The sequence below is a fragment of the Dermacentor andersoni genome, chromosome 9 (genome assembly GCF_023375885.2).
Source record: "Dermacentor andersoni chromosome 9, qqDerAnde1_hic_scaffold, whole genome shotgun sequence".
Taxonomy (NCBI): domain Eukaryota; kingdom Metazoa; phylum Arthropoda; class Arachnida; order Ixodida; family Ixodidae; genus Dermacentor; species Dermacentor andersoni.
This window is the reverse complement of record NC_092822.1, coordinates 9,614,502-9,633,549: the sequence shown is the minus strand read 5'-3', so window position 1 is coordinate 9,633,549 and position 19,048 is coordinate 9,614,502. Positions and strand designations below refer to the sequence as shown.

Below are 19,048 nucleotides of genomic sequence, written 5' to 3'. Positions count from 1 at the left end.
TACAGCATTACAGAGAGAAGCAGGCATGAGCAAAAAGCGAAGAACAAGAGAAAAAAAAAAAAACGTTGCAACAGTTGAACCATTCAATAATGGAATCAGTGGGGGAAGAGAAAGAATTTGCTATTGCGAGAATTTCGTTGCTGTGAAATCAGAAAGCACAGACAGGGAATGCGCGCCAAAACAAAATTTTGTGGTCAAAATTCCACTAGCCTACCTTGGCAAGCCTCGCTCTAGGCTATAGAATAGCACTGCCGACGGCACAAAGCGCACTCCATGCATAGAGTCAGCGATGGCAGCACTAACGTGAAGTGGCATTCTCAGTCAATCGGTTTTGGAGATAAAATCACTTTCACGAGATTTCACTTAACTCAGCACAAGAAAAGGAGCGACTCCCTCCAGCGCATGCTGTCACCCGTGGACCATGACACATACAGCGCCGAAACTGAAAGTGATTGCATCTCGCATCAACAAAAGCAACCGACCGAGAATATACTATGCATTAGCGCAAATCTACGTTCGGCGATGCCATATCCACATGCAATGTTAGTTAGATGGTACCAAGCCAGCATTCTTCAAGCAAGGGACGCGTATTCTCAGACAATCGCTCAATCATGGTCGAAGGCATGACAGCCAACGCTGTAGCCATCTTAAGCGCTTAACCAAGTTCGTGTCAGTAGGATGTGGATGTTCTTTTTTCCTGCACTTTTCTGCACCGAGGCACAGATTAGGCATTGCATTAGGTACACAAAAACTATTTTCGCATGTCGGTAGAGACATGCGCCTGTGCCATTTGAAACAGGCGAACAACAAACAAGATTGCAGCCATGAAGTTTTCCTGGCGCACACAATCACTTACTCGACTGGCTGTTTTTGTAAACAAAAATAGCATCAGCCTCACAGGCATGCTGTGACAACATTTTATGCAATACAAGGGGGAAGAAAGTGCACTTTTGTACTTTTTGTACTCTGTTATTATTACACAGGCACAGCAAAACCCCATTAAACCGTACCAGCTCAAACAGTAGTCTTGTTTTAAAAGTAGTAAAGTCAAACCTTCGACTAGTGGCCATTGAACATAATGCGTTATGTATATGCATAAACTGTACCAGCTTATTGTATGAACACATAGTGTTTCTACTTTTCATCGCGCAATCATGGCAGTAAGTCGGCCCAGCAGAACAAGGAGCCTCAGAGATCAAAACGGCCTCCAAGTGCAACTGCAGAGGGCGCTTGGAAGGGTGAAGCCACATCAACATCATAATTTCGGCGCCATGCCAGAGAGAATTGTGGCCTAGAGATGGGCAAAGCTTTTCACTTCAGTGAGCGGCTTGGAACGGCTCAGCTCACTGAAATGAACTGGTTCATTTGAATGGCCCACCGGTTGTTCACTTAAATCTGTAACCTGTGTTACGACACGCGGCACCTCCACCCTTTCTCGTTTTCTTTTTATGCCGGCTCACCTCCCTTACCTCTGCCACACATATCTTTCGCTTTTTTTTGTGTGTGTGGTTTGTTTTTTTGCTTGAGCACATGCACATGCGTAATACTAGCGATCAGGCCATCATGCACCAGGACAAAAAAGAAATGAAGTCATATTACCACACAACAGATCATTGGCCTCGTTTATTGACATGTTAATGATACATGCTCAAAAAATGCACTGAAGTGGATGACATGGGCGACATTTTCACAACTACATTAATTAGCACAAATGAAGACCAGGACATAAACTGTACGTTGACCTTTGGCTTTAAAAGACACGGATGACTTTGTCTCCGAAGTGTTGCACCAGCGCATGATGCGCCATCAGTGAGAGTCATCAGACATCATTCTAACAACAGCAGGCAACTAACGGCACGATCCTTTGCCAATTAAGGCTCCTTTACTTCTCCCTTCAGTTGCATCGGGTGCCACACTATAGGACACACACAAAACCAAAGGGTCTGCCACGCACAACGCACACAGCGAGTGAGTACAAGTAGCGCGAGTCTGCCACGCCGACCAGAACTTGTCAACAAGAAAATTAAACCACGAAACCCAGCAGAAGACCTGGCTCTGATGGAACGGTTAGGCACGGCTGACCGAATGCAGGGGCCGGCTTCCTCTCTCCAAAAGAATGTCCACTCACTCTTGCTGAACCATGGCTCACTCATTCTTTAAGAAGAGCGGCTCAAAAGAAAGCTGAAGGCAAGGGTGTGGTTGCAACTCTTGCGAGGAAGGGCAGGAGGGTAGTTGCTTTCTTGCACAGGTGCAGGAGTCTCACTCAGCAGAAGACCCGGCTCTGACAGAATGGTTCAGCACAGCTCACTGAACGAGAGCAAACCAACTTCCTCTCTCCAAATGAACCACAGCACACCTCTACTGAACCACGGTTCATTCATTCTTTAGAAAGAGCATCTCAAAAGATCAAGCTTGCCCCTCAGCAACCCATCTCTATTGTGGCCCGTGTTGTGTCGTGCTAGGTGGGAGTCACGTCATGCCAAAACTCGGACAAAAACTGGGTGCTCAGCATAGAATAAATCCGACATCGATCGTGCTATCAATAGTGGCACAATGATGTCGGCGCTGGCACGCAAGAAGGATCTATCTTTGACTACGGTGTGTAGCATTTGGAATGCAAAGAAGTTGCTTGGCAGTGCTGCTGCGACCATGAAAAGATGTCAGCTACGAGATTCGGCTTTTCGCCATCGTTGCATCTGTCATTGCCAAAGTGTCGCCTAACGACAGTGATGAAGACATGAAAAGTAACAGCACGAACAATTCAGCCCTGACAGTGGCAGAACCTGCGTGTTACATCAGCCTCATGCAGTTGACTTAAAAGGCTATGAATGCGAGCTAGTTGGTACGAATCCATGGGTGAAAAACAGCGTAAAATAATCACGGACAAGGGAGGAACACAGGACAAGCGCTGACTGCCAACTACTAGGGTCACACGCGTGTGTTTGCAGAGAAGAGGAGTCTGGCGGAAAAGCTGGCTCGCAGCTTAACTGAGTTTGAGGCCGCTGTCATCGCTGCTAGGCCATGGCAGCATCAAACATAACAGACTTCTGACGTGCGAAGTGAATAAATACTGCATGTCTTTCGCCCTTTCAATGCACTCTCTCTGGGTTCCATTTTTGACATGTAAGTGTGCAATCTCACGCTACTGCAGTTAAGCAGTACTGTCGTTTAGTAGGTACTTTTTCGGAGCTCCCGCCAATTACAGTTTAATTAGATTTTACTGTAGATAATAATATGGGGTCTAATGTAGTACCAGTAGATTTCGTCTATCAGTTTAGCAACGTTTCATTGTCAGGAGATACAAAATGCATCGAATCCCAAAAGGCACTCACCGGGGATGCAAAAATGTTTCATTGTGCCAAGAATTTCACTGTCTCTGGCTTTTGTTATTGTGGGGTTCGACTGTGTGTACGTTTGGCGCATACTGAAATGCTCTGATGAAGTGCCCCCTTTCAAAAAGCTTGCTTGGCATGTTTTTATTCAATACTATATGCGTTTGCATCCCAGATAAAAGTCGTGCAAAAACAGCGATTTATTTTTTAACTTGTCTAAATGATGCAGCACCTGGGGACGGTGGAACGTCACAACCTGCGACATTGAAGTGCAATACAACAGACATTTGGGCTCATCGGTGCATATTCGTTGTTTGAATACACTACAAAACTAGAGTGAGAACAAGCAGTAAAGAACGTATGAGACCAAAGTTGTCAACTTAGGATTTTAATGTTTTGTTGAAAAGAAAGCAGAATGTATGAAAATAATGCTGATCATGAGCTCGCATGCCCAATATTAGGAATTTGCTGCATGCAAGTAAGGAACCAGTCACACGACAAACTGAAAAACTATATCGAAATGTGTTTTATTCAGGGTTGCACTTTCTTATCCCTACTTTGCGGTCAGTTCACAATCTAGTATCACTCTGTATTTAACAACACTCCATCAAAATGCAACAACCGTACATTAGGCGTATTCACCTGAAGAAGAACTTTACAAAACCATTTTGCAGCCAGTGAGTGCCAACCCAAATTGTGAAAGAAACATTTACTTCCATCGTGATCTTGTCAGTGAGGTCAAAATCAGAGCACCTAGCATCTTATTTTCTAACACTTTCTTCAGCATCTGTCATGATGCGCATCTTAAAGTGAATGTGGACAAAATATCTGCTTGCAGCATTAACTGTCCAGTTACACACTCAAAGGTGTCGGAAGAAAAATCTTTGATATTGAAATCTCACAAAATCTCCCAGCGATGGCAGAGTACGGGCGTCTAACAAACTGGTTTTATGCACTCATTCAGCTACCAGTGCTTTACGCTTGTTCAGAGCTATTGCCACAAACCTTATGGAATTAGCATCAATAAAAGCACAGATGAAAATCAAACAGCACTTCGTATCTAGTATAGGGGTATTACTCAAGTTCGCGCGTGCGCACCTGACAGTTCTCTGGATCGCACAGCGTCGGCGGAGCGGCAGTCGCTCGCTAGCACTTTTGCAGCAGCCCTAACAGTAAGAGCTGTGACCCCTAACCCACGGTTCGCAGTGAGTTGCGACCACGGCGGGTTCAGGCCAGGGGGGACAGGGTGAGTCTCGACCTAAGGTGTTTATTCACCTTAGAGTACAAGTATACCAACTGACAACAACAGCAACCACACATACAAATACAACACAAAACAAAACCACAGTGGCGGAGCGTTCCGCACGTCTGGGGCGAAATAAACCACACAATGTGGGAGCCACAAAAGAGGCTGATAAGAGTTCAGCTCACCCAGAGTGGATCCGCGCTCGGGCCCTGGGGCGGTCAGTCGCTCACAAAGGCCGAGCGCAGCAGGGGGACGGCGTGCGGCGGTCTCAGCGGCTGAATTGAGGTGCGGCCTGTCGCAAGCTCCTCCGCCGAAAGACAACGGTGCATCGGGGCAATAGCGCTTCTCCCCGAGCGGCGGAGAGGGAGTCTCCCCGGTTCCAAGAAAGGGAAAGGAGGGAACGGGGTGCCTTGGCTGCAGCGTCGCAGCCAGGCGCAAAGAGCAGCCGGAGCGGCGACGGTGCCCTCTCCCCGCTACCCTCCGCGAGCGAGCACGTGATTATCGCGTGATAACCGCGCGGCCACTGCGGAGATATCGCGATGCGCGTGCGATCCCCACACTAGCAAGCGCAGTATGAGTGGGGTTGCATTGCGAATCACTACAACGTCAAGATAAGCACTAAAACATCCCACAATAAACAAGGATCCACCTATATGTGGGCCGACATACTGCTGCCATTCTTCGTGAGGCAGATTTCAAAGCACTTCAACCAGTTTAATCGCACCAAGCTATACATAAACTTTTGCTAAGCTCAGTTTGATACCCCGAAATGAAAACTTTATGCAAAGCCCACAGTAGCGTTTTCTTTCAATGCTGGAGTGAGTTTTCAGATGTCGATATTTCAAAGAACCAATTACTAATTACTATGCAAAAAATTTTTTACTCAAATTTGTCTTCTTGTAGAAATGTACTCTCCATGGCCAGAATGTGGAGAAGAGGTTTCAATTTTCCTTGATTTGGGATGGTGTTTAGTCTATTACCCTAAGAACAAAAAATGGCGAGACCTACTTTTTGTCTCTTGCTGGAGCTAGTTGTTCCAATGAGACTTGTTCGGCTGCTGGGACTGGGTGTTGCTGCTAGCCACTGCTGCGACTGTTGCAATGGCCACTCTGATGACTGCTCTGGTGACCGTTCCAACGTCCTCTTGAATGTGTGTCCTACTGGTCTTTCCGATAGCCTCTCTGATAACCGCTCCGACAATCGCTCTGATGGTCGTGCATATAACCTCTCCAATGGCCGTTCAATTGTCCTTTCTAATGACCTCTCCAACAATTGTTCTTGTGGCCGTTCCAAAGGTCGCTGTAATGGTGTCTCTGGCCTTGATGTCAAAGACTCCGAGATGCTGGATGTCTCATTAAAGTCCTCGTCCGGTCCCGCAGCACAGTCCCGTGTCGACCGTGGTGACCCCATGGGCACGTGGGCAGAAGGATCCCTTTCACCTACACCAAATACAGTGTTGAAATAGAAGTTTAAAAATCGGGGAGGACTGGCACACAAGCAAATTAAAGCAGTCAAAATGGAATGAATAACTAAGAAAAAAACTGGACATCTAATTTCTTGCACGAGAGGAATAATAGCTACCACAAATTAAGTTTACAGCAAAACAGCAGGCTAGTATGCATTCACTCCAGTTGGTACATAACTACACATAGCTGAACAGTGGCATGAAGGAGTGCTGCATGAGCAACAAGACCTGTCACACTTGCTGTGTCTGGTCCTTTTACTGGTCACGCACGCATGAGAAGTGTGGGTGGGTATGCCAAATCCTGGTCCATCTGAATACGTATTACATTGAATGTATAAAATCTGCTACATTTGGAATGTTACTGTTCATCATCAGCCTATTTTATGTCCACTGCAAGACGAAGGCGTTACTGTTATTACAGCCTAAATACTGAAAGCAATGCAGCCAAATTGCACTACATAGTGAGTTAAGCAATTGCCAAGTCCCCCCCTCCCCCCCCCCCCGAAAAAAAGAAGGTTGAGGAGGAGAGGGGGAAGGAACCAAGACTATGTAAGGGCTAGGAAATATGATGCCTATACTGAATAAGAAAAGTTCATGGCCAACTGCAATTTTCTTACCGAAAATGAATTTTCAGCATGCAAGAGGCCTCAAGAATAGCCCAATAAAAACACTTCGCCACATAAAGCATGTGAAGCGAACTGTAATGCTGCTCTGGAATTTACCATTTCGGCATAAGGAAGCTTTTCCTACAGTGAATCTCACTAGTTACTACACCAATAAAAATACCTTCAAGTTTCTTTCAAGCTCGCCACACACCTACAACATGCAAGCACGGTAGGCTTTTTTTTTTTTTTCACTGCTGTTCCAAACTGCCTTATAGCAACACTGAACAGGAGAACCACTACAGGCACCAAGACAAATTAAAAGCCACAGCGTAGCCTCAGCCTGATGAATTAGCGAGACGTTGTCACAAGTCAAAAAGTTACAGCCACTTCTATGCCATGCAAAGAAATACTGTTAAATGCAAAAGATACTGAAAGCATCGCTGAGTTTTCTTTTCAGCATTTATGCATCGCGACGAGTTTATAAGAGTGCCTTGTTTGGCTAGTTGGCAAATGGTTATATACTAGGAGAATGCCAGCAAAATTTAAAAAGGGAAAAAAATTAGAAGTGGACATAGACGAAGCGGCAGGAAGGTGGTTGGCCAGCTTCCCGACTACTTCCAACCTTCCAGCCACCTTCCTGTCGTTTTCTGTCTGCTTCATGTTTTTTTTTTTGTTTCCTTTCTTTTTTTCAAGTTTCCTGCCATTCTCCTAGTATAATCACAAAGAGACTGGAAGAATGCAAACATTATACCAATTCACAAAAAGGGAGACATTAAAGAATTGAAAAATTATAGGCCCACTAGTTCACTCCCAGTATTATATAAAATATTCACCAAGACAATCCCCAATAGCATAATGGCAACACTGGAACCAAGGGAACAGGCAGGTTTCAGGAAGGGATATTCTACAATGAATCACATCCATGTCATCAATCAGGCAATCGAGAAATACGCAGAGTACAATCAGCCTCTCTATATGGCTTTCATAGATTACGAAAAGGCATTTGATTCAGTAGAGATACCAGCAGTCATAGAGGCATTGCATAATCAAGGAGTATGGACTGCTTACATAAATAGCTTGGAAAATATCTACAGAGATTCTACAGCTACTTAATTCTACATTAAAAAAAAATAGGAAGATACCTATTAAAAAATGGCTCTGGGCAGGTCATGTAATGCGCAGATTAGATAACCCGTTGGACCATTAGGGTGACAGAATGGGTACCAAAAGAAGGGAAGCGCAGTAGAGGACTGCAGAAGACTAAGTGGTGCGACAAAATTTGGAAATTTGCGGGTGCTGGTTTGAATCGGTTGGCGTAGGACAGGGTTAATTGGAGATCGCAGGGAGGGGCCTTCATCGCAGTGGACATAAGATAGACTGACGATGATGAATCTCTATGAGTACACCCAGTCTCCACTGTAATGCTTTACATTGTGTTATGAATAATCTGGCTAAAAATACTCACTTAGAAGCTGTGGTGGCATCACGCATGACACCCGCACAGTGACTACTGCATCATCATTACCAAACTTTACAAGTTCACTGCAAAACAAAGGTTTTCCTAAAGAATGCCCAGTTACTTCTGCCCACTACTTGACCCGTGCTTCCACTTTTTAAAATCTCGTTATTACATATTTTCTGCTACCCTCGATTGCTTTTCACCTTTTCTTGGCACTAACATTCTGTTACTCTGATCAACTAGTTACCTGCCCAACAGATTACCTGACTCGCCCAATTCCATTTTTCAAGTGGTATATCCGTCTGCATTTGCTCTTTTATCTGTACTGCTATCTTTCTATCTTCTTTTTTTTGCAAATGAATGAATGTGTTTAGTGTCGCAAGGGCCAGGTATGGCCAAAGAGCACCATGCCAGTGTTAAAAACGTCGCAGTGGAGTGACGAGTTCTATGAAGTTGATGTGGCGTAGCTGTTAAGGGGCCTTAAAAATAGTCGCTGCAAAGTGCGTAAAATCTATGTGTAATAAGATTATGGCGATGACTAATGACGTGTACTATGAGAATTAAAATGCACTGCGAGAAAATGATACAATATCAGGGTGTTTACCAAGTTGACATTTCCAAATTCCCCGAGTTTCTAAATTCCCCGATTCCCCGAGTGCCTTTGTAAAATTGCCTAAGTGAGGCAGAACATTGTTTTATGTCAAGATGGGCTGACACCATGTCGCCCGATGCTGTCACTATCTTGTAAGCAGTGTTTATTTTACTCAAAAAGAGAACAGAAGGAAGGGGTTAGTAAAATGCAAAGCGAATAAGATGTCTTCGAAAAAATGGTAAAACTCATTGCAAATCGAGTCAAACATTCTCAAATACGAATAAAAAGGAGATGCATACAGAAACAAGTATTTTAGAATATGAGCTACTTCTATCAACTGATAGCTAGCTCATTGGTATGAGGCCCGAATTTTGTCCCATGTGAGATTCTCTCACAACAGCTGGTAAGTCAACCTCAACCTTCCCAAGACTCCTCACATACTTTCAGCCTGCGCGCAACGACTCAGTGTTGCATTTCACTGCTTTAAAGAGTCTATTTTGGTTTGGATGAGGGACACCTCCATTTCGGCGTCGGCCGACATTTTGTTTTTGGAGCTCAAACTCCTTCAAAGCGGCAGTGGCACGCTTCCTTTCCCGTTCATTCCTCAATGCATAGGTCCTTTCTGTTCTCGTGTTCCTTCCGCCATGTGTTTGCCCCACGGACCACTTGAAGCATCCTCTCAGTCAGTTGTACAGTTAACATTCAATTTTTCGGACTCCCCAGAGGCCACGAAAACGTCCGAAAAAAATCAGCAAGTTGGGAAAAAATATGCAATGTCCTTTTTATTTACCAAGGTACCCACAGCGCCATCAATACGCATTACAGTGGGGGGGGCGAGGGGATTACATATAAGAAGAAAAATACATAATACAGGCAGCATAGGATAAAACGCCCCAACATGTTCATGTCTATAATGTCCCTTACTGCCCTTAAGGGCTCAAATCATAACAGGCACATCTGAAAAGCTCTGAAGGCTTGCCAGTACACTTATTAGGCATATAGCTGCTCGTACTGTGACAGGAGATGGCGGGCGCACGCATGTGTAATTAAGGAATACATACTGTGCCCCGAGGCAATTGCCTCCTCCCACGCTACTGATGCTTTACTGCAATATTTTTGCATATGCTTCACCACGTAACACTTCTGTACAGAGGCGAAGCTGACTTTCGAAAACCAGCATTGTGCAATGCACAGTGCTTTCCAAGCTTTGAAGCCAATCGCGAGGACCACAAAGGCGGAGTCAGTGCCATTGCTGAAAGTGACGAAAAAATTTGCCTGTTGTTTAGCTCTGGTTAACCCTAGTTGAATTGCGAAAGCAAGAGCTGCATGGCTACGCTTGTGGTCTCGAGTCTTCTTGCACGTTCTTCCTCAGTTTCCTCAGCACGTCGTCTACGCAGCGTCTCATTCCGACGCTTTCGAGAATTCAAAGCGGTCTCTTCTGCAGTTGAAGAGTCACTCCGGGATGTGGCACGACTTCTTCTAGCCGCATCTTCATTACGATGCTTCTAGAGTCGTGCAGCGCGTTCTTCTGGCGTCTCTTGAGCACGTCTCTTCCTCGCTTCGTTCTGTCATTGTTGCCTCTCTTTCGAGCTCTCCATAACGACTAAATACACTGAGGCGAAGCACATATATATAAACCCCCCCACGAGGTGACACCTCCTCTCCCTCTACCCCAGCAGAGCACATCTGGTAGAGCGAGCGGCGACGGCAGCGGCATCGACGGCGGCACCATCTGTTGGAGCGCGGCTGCGGCATTGCTAGTCAACAGCGGCTAAAGGTCATTCGTCAGCCACGGCATATGGCATACGGCATACGGCTGCCTGCATACGGCATACAGTGTGACGAGCCGAAATGGCTCGCTGGCTGGCGTAGTAAAGCTCTCGCTTTAAAACTCTGCACAGAGCAGCAAGAAGCTTAATAGCGAATGTCAAAGTAGGTAAGCCTAATGTTGCCGCCACTAAACAGTGAACTCCGCAGTGGTGGCTACAGCTGCCAGCGGATCATCCGAGTGCCGGTTTGAGGCAGCGAGGTAATCAAAATGGCAGTGGCATTGGCTTTGATTAATGCCGTTTCGGATCTGCAGTCATGGCAAAAAGTCAGGAAAATCGGATAGCGAAGAGTTCTTGCGTCTGAAATTCCAGACAATGATGATGATGATGATTGGGGTTCATTGGCACAAGGGCCAGAAGTGGCCAAAGAGCACCAAGGCTGTGATAAGAAACTGCCGTTGCTGAATGATGATCATAGAGAAGTGGATGAAACATGGCTGTATAGAGGCCTAAAATATATTCTTCGGAAAGTGCGTAAATATATTCTTAATAAAACTAGACAATGATACATGATATATGCTATGGAAAATGATATACTACAAAGAGGTGACATACTAAATGATGTCGCTACAAGTAGCACTACTGCCTCACCAAGGCCCTTAAGCACAAGGGCCCGAAGGCATGTGTCATACACATTGTTACTATCGCAGCATCAGCCTCTCGTGAGAGGATGTGCTACGAATATCATGTGCTTTTAACACGTAATAAATTGGCATTTTGTAAAAAATTTGAAACTGATTTAGGATCAAACATTGCTTCCGCTCCAAGAAACATTACCGGATGAAGAGAAATGTGGCATCGGTGTGCTATAGGAAAGTGCTTTTTTCGTTCAGCTTCTGCTTTCCGACACTACACCAAGACATGAAGAATGGTCAGCCTCTCACCACACCTATCGCAGAGGGGACGTTCACTACCAGTCAGCAGGTAACAATGAGTACCATATGCATGTCCTATTCTCAGTCAACAGAACATGACATCAGTTTGTCACACTTTTGTTACTGAAGGCCAATTTCTTATGTTTGGCTTAATTAATTAAGTTTATTAGAGTTTTCACGGTTCCATATGGATTGCCAAAAGTTTGTGAGTGTTCTGTGCAAGAAAGGCTTCAAATCTGTGGGAGGGATAGCTATGGTATTGTTACAGGATTTTGTTGTTATGGATTTAGCAAGTTTGCCTGCAAGCATATTGCCCACTATGCCTCTGTGGCCTGGCACATAACGTACTACATGTTGGTTGGATGCATACATAGTGCACAGACATGAATAGAGGCCACTGACTACTGGATTTTATGTTTCTGCAAAGACACTAAAAGCTCTTACTACGCTCAAAGAGTCTGTAAATATGACAGCTTTTTCTAGTTTTAATGCCTTTATGTGTTTTAAAGCTGAGAGTAATGTGTAAGCTTCTGCCGTAAAGATGCTTGTATCTGCGTGCAGAATATTTCAGTCTGAGAAGGATGGCCCGACTGCCATGTAGGATACGCCATTAGGTGACTTTGATGTGTCGATATGAAATTCTGGACAGGAGTACTTCAGCTGGGGTTCCAGAAAGAGCATACAGATGTGCATCTCTGGAGCATGCTTTGTAACTTCAACAAACACAACATGTCGCATTCTATCGGTTGCCACAGCCACGGTGGTGACATCCTTGTTGGAGCCATCAGTGGATGCACATGTAATGGGACGTTCATTTCTTCGCTCAGCTTCCACACGTGTAGTAAGAAAGGTTTTCTCACTGAAGGTCGGTTTTGCAATAGCATAGCTGACGTCAAGTCATTAGCGGTTTTATAACAAGGATTTTCAGGATTAGATTGTGCTTTGAGGAAGTATGCAAAGCTTATATATGTTCTTTGCAGGTGGAGTGACCACTCAGATTCTACGTATAAACTCTATATAGGACTTGTTCTGAAGGCGCCCGTGGCCAGGCAAATACTGAAATGGTGAATGGGATCCAAAATCTTTAATGCACTTGGAGCGACAGTTTGATACATCGCGCAACCATAGTACAGACGTGACTGTATAAGGCTCTGTGCAGGTTCATTAAGCAGCCCCTGTCACTGCCCTATGTCGTTTGCACAAGAATTTTAAGAATGTTCATTGTTTTTATACATTTGGCTTTCAAGTACTTTATGTGTGGGAGAAATGTCAGTTGAAAGTCAAGTATAACACCAAGAAATGTGTGCTGTGTGTTCAAAGGCAAGCATTCACCATGTAGCTGGATATTGGGCTCTGGGACAAGGCCCCTCTTTCTTGTAGAGAGTATGCAGGAGCTTTTTGGGGGATACAGCTTAAGGTCGTTCTTAAAATCATTCTGACAAACTGAACGTGTCACTCGCAGACTGCGATGTTAAGCGATTTCAATGTAATCTGCACATCATCGACATACGGGGCATGAAACATACTTTGTGGAATCCGCGAACGTAAGGAATTCATTTTAACTATAAGTACGCTAAGTGCGCCGCTCTGCGGTACCCCTGTTTCTTATATAAACAACCTAGACACAGCATGACCAATTCTAACGCGGAAAGTGCGATGTGAGAGATAACTTTAAATTATGCTGTGCATGGTGCCATGGATGCCCATTCCCAATAGGTCTCTGATAATACCATAGCGCCATGTGGTGTCATAGGCCTTTTCCATATCCAGAAAAACTGAGAAGTATTTTTTATGGGCAAATGCATCGCGGATGTTTGCCTCAATGCACACAAGATGGTCGGTTGTGGATCTGCCTTCTCTAAAACCACATTGGTAGGGATCAAGTATGTTGTTTGATTCTAGGAAATGCAGAACGGGGCGATTTATTATTTTTTCGAAAAGCTTACAGAGGCAGCTTGCAAGCGCTATTAGCTGGTAGCTTGTTACCAAGGGTGGGTCTTTGCCCTGCTTCAAGATTGCTACAACAATAGCTTCTTTCCACGCCGCTGAAAGATGTCCGGCTGCCCAAATTTTATTGAAAAGGGCAAGCAATGTAATCTGTGTGTCCGTGTCGTACATGTTAATCATGTCGTACATGATACTGTCTGCCACCGGTGCAGAGCTTTTGCAGACGTTCAATGCTGCTCTAAGCTCAGGAATGCTGAAAGGACTGTTATATAGTTTCCTAGGCACTTGCGGTCCAGTGTCTTGTGTTTTTCTGTTTCTTTCTGTTTAATGAATGTCTGTGTATAGTGCGTGGAGCTAGATACATACTGAAAATGTGTTCCAAGAGCGTCTGCCAGGTCTTCCAACCTGTTACCTTGATTATTTACTAAGGGCAGGGGATTGCAGTTAAGAAGAAGGTTTTCAATGAGTCGACCTCTCGCGTCGCATCGCTAGTCTCCCCATATCGCGTTGTGAGCGTTAAAATCTCCCGCCAGAATGTAAGGCTTGGGAAGCTGATCAATGAGGTTGTAAAATTATTATTTCGAGATGATGGTTTGGGGGTATACAAATGGAACATACAGTTGCCAATTTATTAAGAACAATGGCCTGAACTGACACTGCATCAAGGGGCGTCTGAAGGGCGACATTTTGACACACTACAGACTTGTCAGCAACTATTGCTACACCGCCAGAGGCGTTAACCCCGTCACGATCTTTTCAGAAGATGGCGCAATTATGAAGAAAGTTAGTACAGTAAAACCTCGTTAAACCATAACCGCTTAAACAGTAGTTTCGTTTTAAAAGTAATAAAGTCAAATCCCCGACTCAGCAGCCATTGAACATAATGTGTTTTGTATCCGCATAAACCGTACCAGCTTATTGTGTACGTATCCGTTAACACGTAGTGTTTCCACTTTTCGTCGCGCAAACACGGCAGAACAACAAGCCTCAGAAATCAGCACAACAGCTTCCAAGCACCCTGTGCATTTGCATGTTAAGCCACATCAACATCAACATCATTTTGGCGCCGTGCCAGAGAGCGTTCTGGCGTCATGCAAGTGAGAACTCGCGTCATGCCGAAACTCGGATATAAAAGACGCCGGGTGCTTAGCTTAGAAGAAAAATTAGACATCGCTCGTGCTATCGAATGTGATGAAAAAAGTCGGCGCTGGCACGTGACATCGGTCTACTGTTGATTACGGTGTGTAGCATTTGGAATGCAAAGTTGTTGCTCGGCAGCGCTGCTAAGACCGCAAAGAGATGTTGGCTACGAGGTTCGACTTTTCGCCATCGTTGTCTCTGTTGTTACCATAGTGTCACCTAGTGACAGTGATAAGGAGGACACGGAAAACGACAGCACGGGCAATTGAGGCCCGACAGTAGCAGAAGCTGCGCATTACGTCAGCCTCATGAATGCAATTGTCGCGACGAGAACAGCACCCCGCAATGAAAAGGTGCCCTGCGACTTCTGCAACACTACCGCGCCTGTGCACGGAGAATATGTAACGCCAACGAGGAATCTGCCATGCAAGTGTTTGCCGAGAAGAGGGGGGCTGGCTGAAAAGCTGCCTTGCAGCTTCAGCAGGTTTGAGGCCGCTGTCGTCACTGCTAGGCCACCACGGCATCAAACGAAAATAACACGCTTCTTGCGTGAAGTAAATAAATACTGCATGTTTTTTCCCCTTTCATCACACTCTCTCCGAGTTTCGTTTTAGACAGGTAAGTGGGCGATCTCTTGCTATTTCGGTTAAGCAGTAGTACTACCGTTTAGTACATACTTTTTCCGAGCTCCGGCCAAGTACGGGTTAACGAGGTTTCACTGTATTTGTAGGTCTCATATGTGTCTCTTGAATACACAGCGACTTTGGATTATGTTTGCGTAGGAGTTCTCTAATATCGTCAAGGTTATGAAGAAGTCCTCTAACATTCCATTGTAGTATTTTTGTCTCCATTATGATAAACGCGTTTTGTGCTGTGCGTTGCTCACGGGCCTTTTCCAGGCACCATGACGCGAGGTCTGTCTTTTTTGGAGTGATCGCGAGAGTCTCGCCACTCCTTAGGTGCTGGCGGCACTGTCTGGCTGGTTGTTCTGTCCATCACATCTTGCGAGGCGCTGGACACACGGTCTTTCAAGTGCTGCGTTTGACATAAAGGCCTCAACACGTCGGATCAGACCTTTGAAGCTACTGGCCCAGAGGTCGATGGTCTCTGTTATTGGGGCGGCGCAACAGCGCTAGCTGTAGCCGCCAAGGGGGGCGGATGGTGTCACCGCCGGCAGCCATTGTGTCGCCACCCCCAGATGCGTCACATCGGCAAAGGTGTTCTTGAGCATGTAGGATACCTGCCTGCATGCCCCCTTGAAACTTATGTTTTCCTTTACTTCAAGCGTTACGATTTCCTTTTCTTTTTTCCATGATGGGCACGACTGTGAGTACGCCACATGCTCTCCATCACAGTGGACACAGTGTAGAGGATTATTGCGTGTTTTGGAGGTATGTTCATTGTTGCTGCACTTGGTGCAAGTCTGGCGGCCTCGACAGTTCTGGGAACTGTGGCCAAACCTTTGGCACTTAAAGCATCTGAGAGGGTCTGACATGTAAAGCCTAACAAGAAACTTGATGTACCCGACCTCGATGAACTCAGGCAGGACACTTGAGCCAAAAGTAAGAACCAAGTGCTTAGTCTGGATTTCCTTGCCGTCATGCCTCATCTTAATTCTTTTAACATTAGAGAGCTTTAGTTTAGGGGACGCAAGGCGTTGGGGCCCCTAGCGCTTGGGTGCGTTTACGTACGCAAGCAGAAACACATTATATGTTAGCGGCCCTAAACGCAAGCCGCAGTGAGATCGGATACGCTCGTAGCGCCATCAACGCCTGATCTTTGCTGTGTTATCATCTTTAAAAATATGAAATCATGCATATGAAGTAAAGCACATAAGACTATTCTTATTAAAAGCAGTTAATAGTGAGGTTTAACATGTCCGGTATTCAGGTAAACGTAGGCGGACGTTTTTGGGGCGTTGGGGCGGAGCCGTAAACGGGAGCGCCCTGCATGGTGCAGCCACCTGGTGGCACAATGCTCAAACAGACAAAAACAGCTAATATTAGACAGTTTTAGTATAGCGTAAAACGCTTGCGTTAGCGTTAGCGTGCGACGCAACGCTAATGCAAAGAAAGGCTGCACTGCGCGGCACAAGGTAGTGTTTTAGAATAGCGGAACGGAGAACAGCGCTAACGTTAAGGCAAACATATACGGCGCCATCTAGATGTAAAAATACGAAATACTGGCAAGCCAAATCCACAAGAAATGTCGAGCTAATCCAATGCCGAATCCGCAAGTGTGTCCCTAAGTCAAGCTTGTCCAAAGCCACAGTCGCTGCGTTAATTACGCATGTAGGTGTTTGGTTCCAGAGTTTTGTAGAGAGTCGCGAAACACACTGATTATTCTTAACATGCCGCGATCGAGTGTTCTGTGGGACCCATATTACCTGTACTTTCTAAGTTGGGATGACATAACGCCCTCATGCTTCGGGAACGAGAGCGACCGCGCAGGTTGTACGTGTTCTCAAGAGGCAGCCTGCTCAATATCGAGGTGTATTCCGGAGGGGACGTTTCGCCGGCAATTTCGCTTTCAGATAGCGGACTTCCCACTTCTCTCCACTTTTTTGCAACAGACGCCCATCTTGACGTCTGTCCGAATGGGTTCAAGGCGAAAACCTCGTTCAGAAGGTTCATGTCGTCGTCGTTAGTAAAGCACACACGCATTGCGACCACTGCACCAACCACACTACTTTGTTTCGCCGCGGAAAATGTGACATGCATCGGCTTGACATGCGGCTTTACACCAAGCGAACGAGCGAAATACACTTGGGCGCCATCTCGAGGCGGATACAGCAAACATGAGCAAACCTACTCATTAAGCCTACTGCGCCGCTAAACAAGAACGTATATCGTAAACAGCGTCCATTTGTCACCTGTACGCCGCTGTCGAAGCATCATCACACAAATCTAAAGCGAACACGAGCATTAGTTAGGAATGAATGAGCCGAACAGTGCAGGCCGACGACTCGATAGATCTCATGCGGGCAGCTCTCACTTCGACTGGCACCGCCATGTTGCCGTACGTAAGGCTCCCTTTGCGTGCGTTAGCATTCACCGCTAAATCCTGAAAATAGCGTACGTACGTAAGAGCTCCAGCAGCGTTTACGTACAGCGCATGCGCAGTGTGGTGCACGCAACGCTAACGCTAACTCTTTGCATTTGCTGCTTTACGCTATACTAAAGCTGTCTATTCCTGTAACCAAGTCTATTCTACTTTGCTGCGGGTGTACATTTTTGGCAGCAACACGATTACGCCAGTGCCGAAAATTTATACCAGCAGCGAAGTAGAATAGACTTGGTTACAGCATTATTAGCTGTTTTTATCCATTTGAGCTTTGCGCCACCAGGTGAATCAGGTGAATGCACCATGCAAGCCGCTCCCGTTTACTCCCCCACCATATTTCCGCCTGCGTTTACCCGAATACCGGACACGCTATACCTCTCTAATATACATAAAAACGACGTCTGTCAACACTTGGCGAAATATTTATAAGATTATCTACCCGCTAGCTACTTGTAAGTTCTTGTACACCGCGAGAGTCACGTGGGTAATTGTGATGTGTGGTGCGCGACGTGGTGCGGGGCTCGGGACGGTCGAGAGCAGACGACGCCGAGTGCACGCGCGCCGAGCTGGAAGGAGGAAAACGACGACGCCGAAGAGCGCCCGGCACGTGAACGCGCGGCGCAGGAAAAACAACAAAAAGAAAAAAGCAACCAATTAGAAAAGACCACGGGGCGTCGGGCAGCCAATCAGTAAATGCCAAATCGGCCATACCACAAGAAAAAGCGTGGTGCGCTGGCAGAAGGGGGGCGACACGCAAGAGGACACGCAGGGAGACGCCGGGGAGACGCCAGGAGAGTCCCAGGAAGCGACGGCAGGAGGAGGTCAACCACCGGAGTGGCCGTTGAAGACGGGCCGTCGGGTTCCGGACCCGAGCCCACCAGGACTTCACCCGCCCGGGGCCTCCTGCCTACCTGTTCCTGTGCGTCGCCCGTCTACCTGAGCGTGCCGTCAGCTCCTCAAGGCCGGTGAGCTTTTGCGCCAGTGGGCAGGACGAGAACAGTCGGGCTTCGGGCCCGAGTTCTACGCCAGCTGCCCGGCCAGAACGCCACCCCCGTCTGCCGTGCCGCCTGCTGCCCGAGGTCGGCGTTCGAGCTTCCGCGCCGTGGGCGAGAGGGGAGCAGTCGGGCAACGGGCCCGAGCTCTCTGCCTGGCCAGAACGCCGCCGCCGTCCACTCCTGCCACCCAGCCGCCAGCGTTACCTCGCCTCGCTAGAGCTGGCGCGCTCCCGGCGCCCGGTCGGTCAACCTACGTCGCGACCTTTGGTGAGACCGGCGCCACTCCTTCTGCCAGCTTGTCGCCGCGTTGCCGCGTCGAGACTGCGACGCGTCCCCGCCCTCGTGGCAAGCCCGGACTCGCACCCTCGTTAAAGCCCTAAGTGTGTTCCTTACCGCAATGTTTTCTTGAATGTTTATTTTGTGCATGCTTTCCGTTTCGTTCTATTTGCTTTATGCCTTTCTTTTGTTTGATTAAAAGTCTTTGTGTGTGTGTTCAAACC

At 46.6% G+C, this 19,048-nt stretch overlaps 1 protein-coding gene across 2 annotated transcripts in view; it reads right to left on the bottom strand.

Annotated features, from left to right (window-relative positions):
* The window catches only part of LOC126526989 (uncharacterized), a 117,947-nt gene that overhangs the window by 91,724 nt on the left and 7,175 nt on the right, over window positions 1-19,048 (bottom strand). For both annotated transcript variants that reach the window (XM_050174695.3, XM_072284432.1), the window contains exon 3: window positions 5,587-6,017. In XM_050174695.3, coding sequence (XP_050030652.1) covers window positions 5,587-6,017 — 431 coding nt within the window. The remainder of the gene's footprint in view (window positions 1-5,586; window positions 6,018-19,048) is intronic.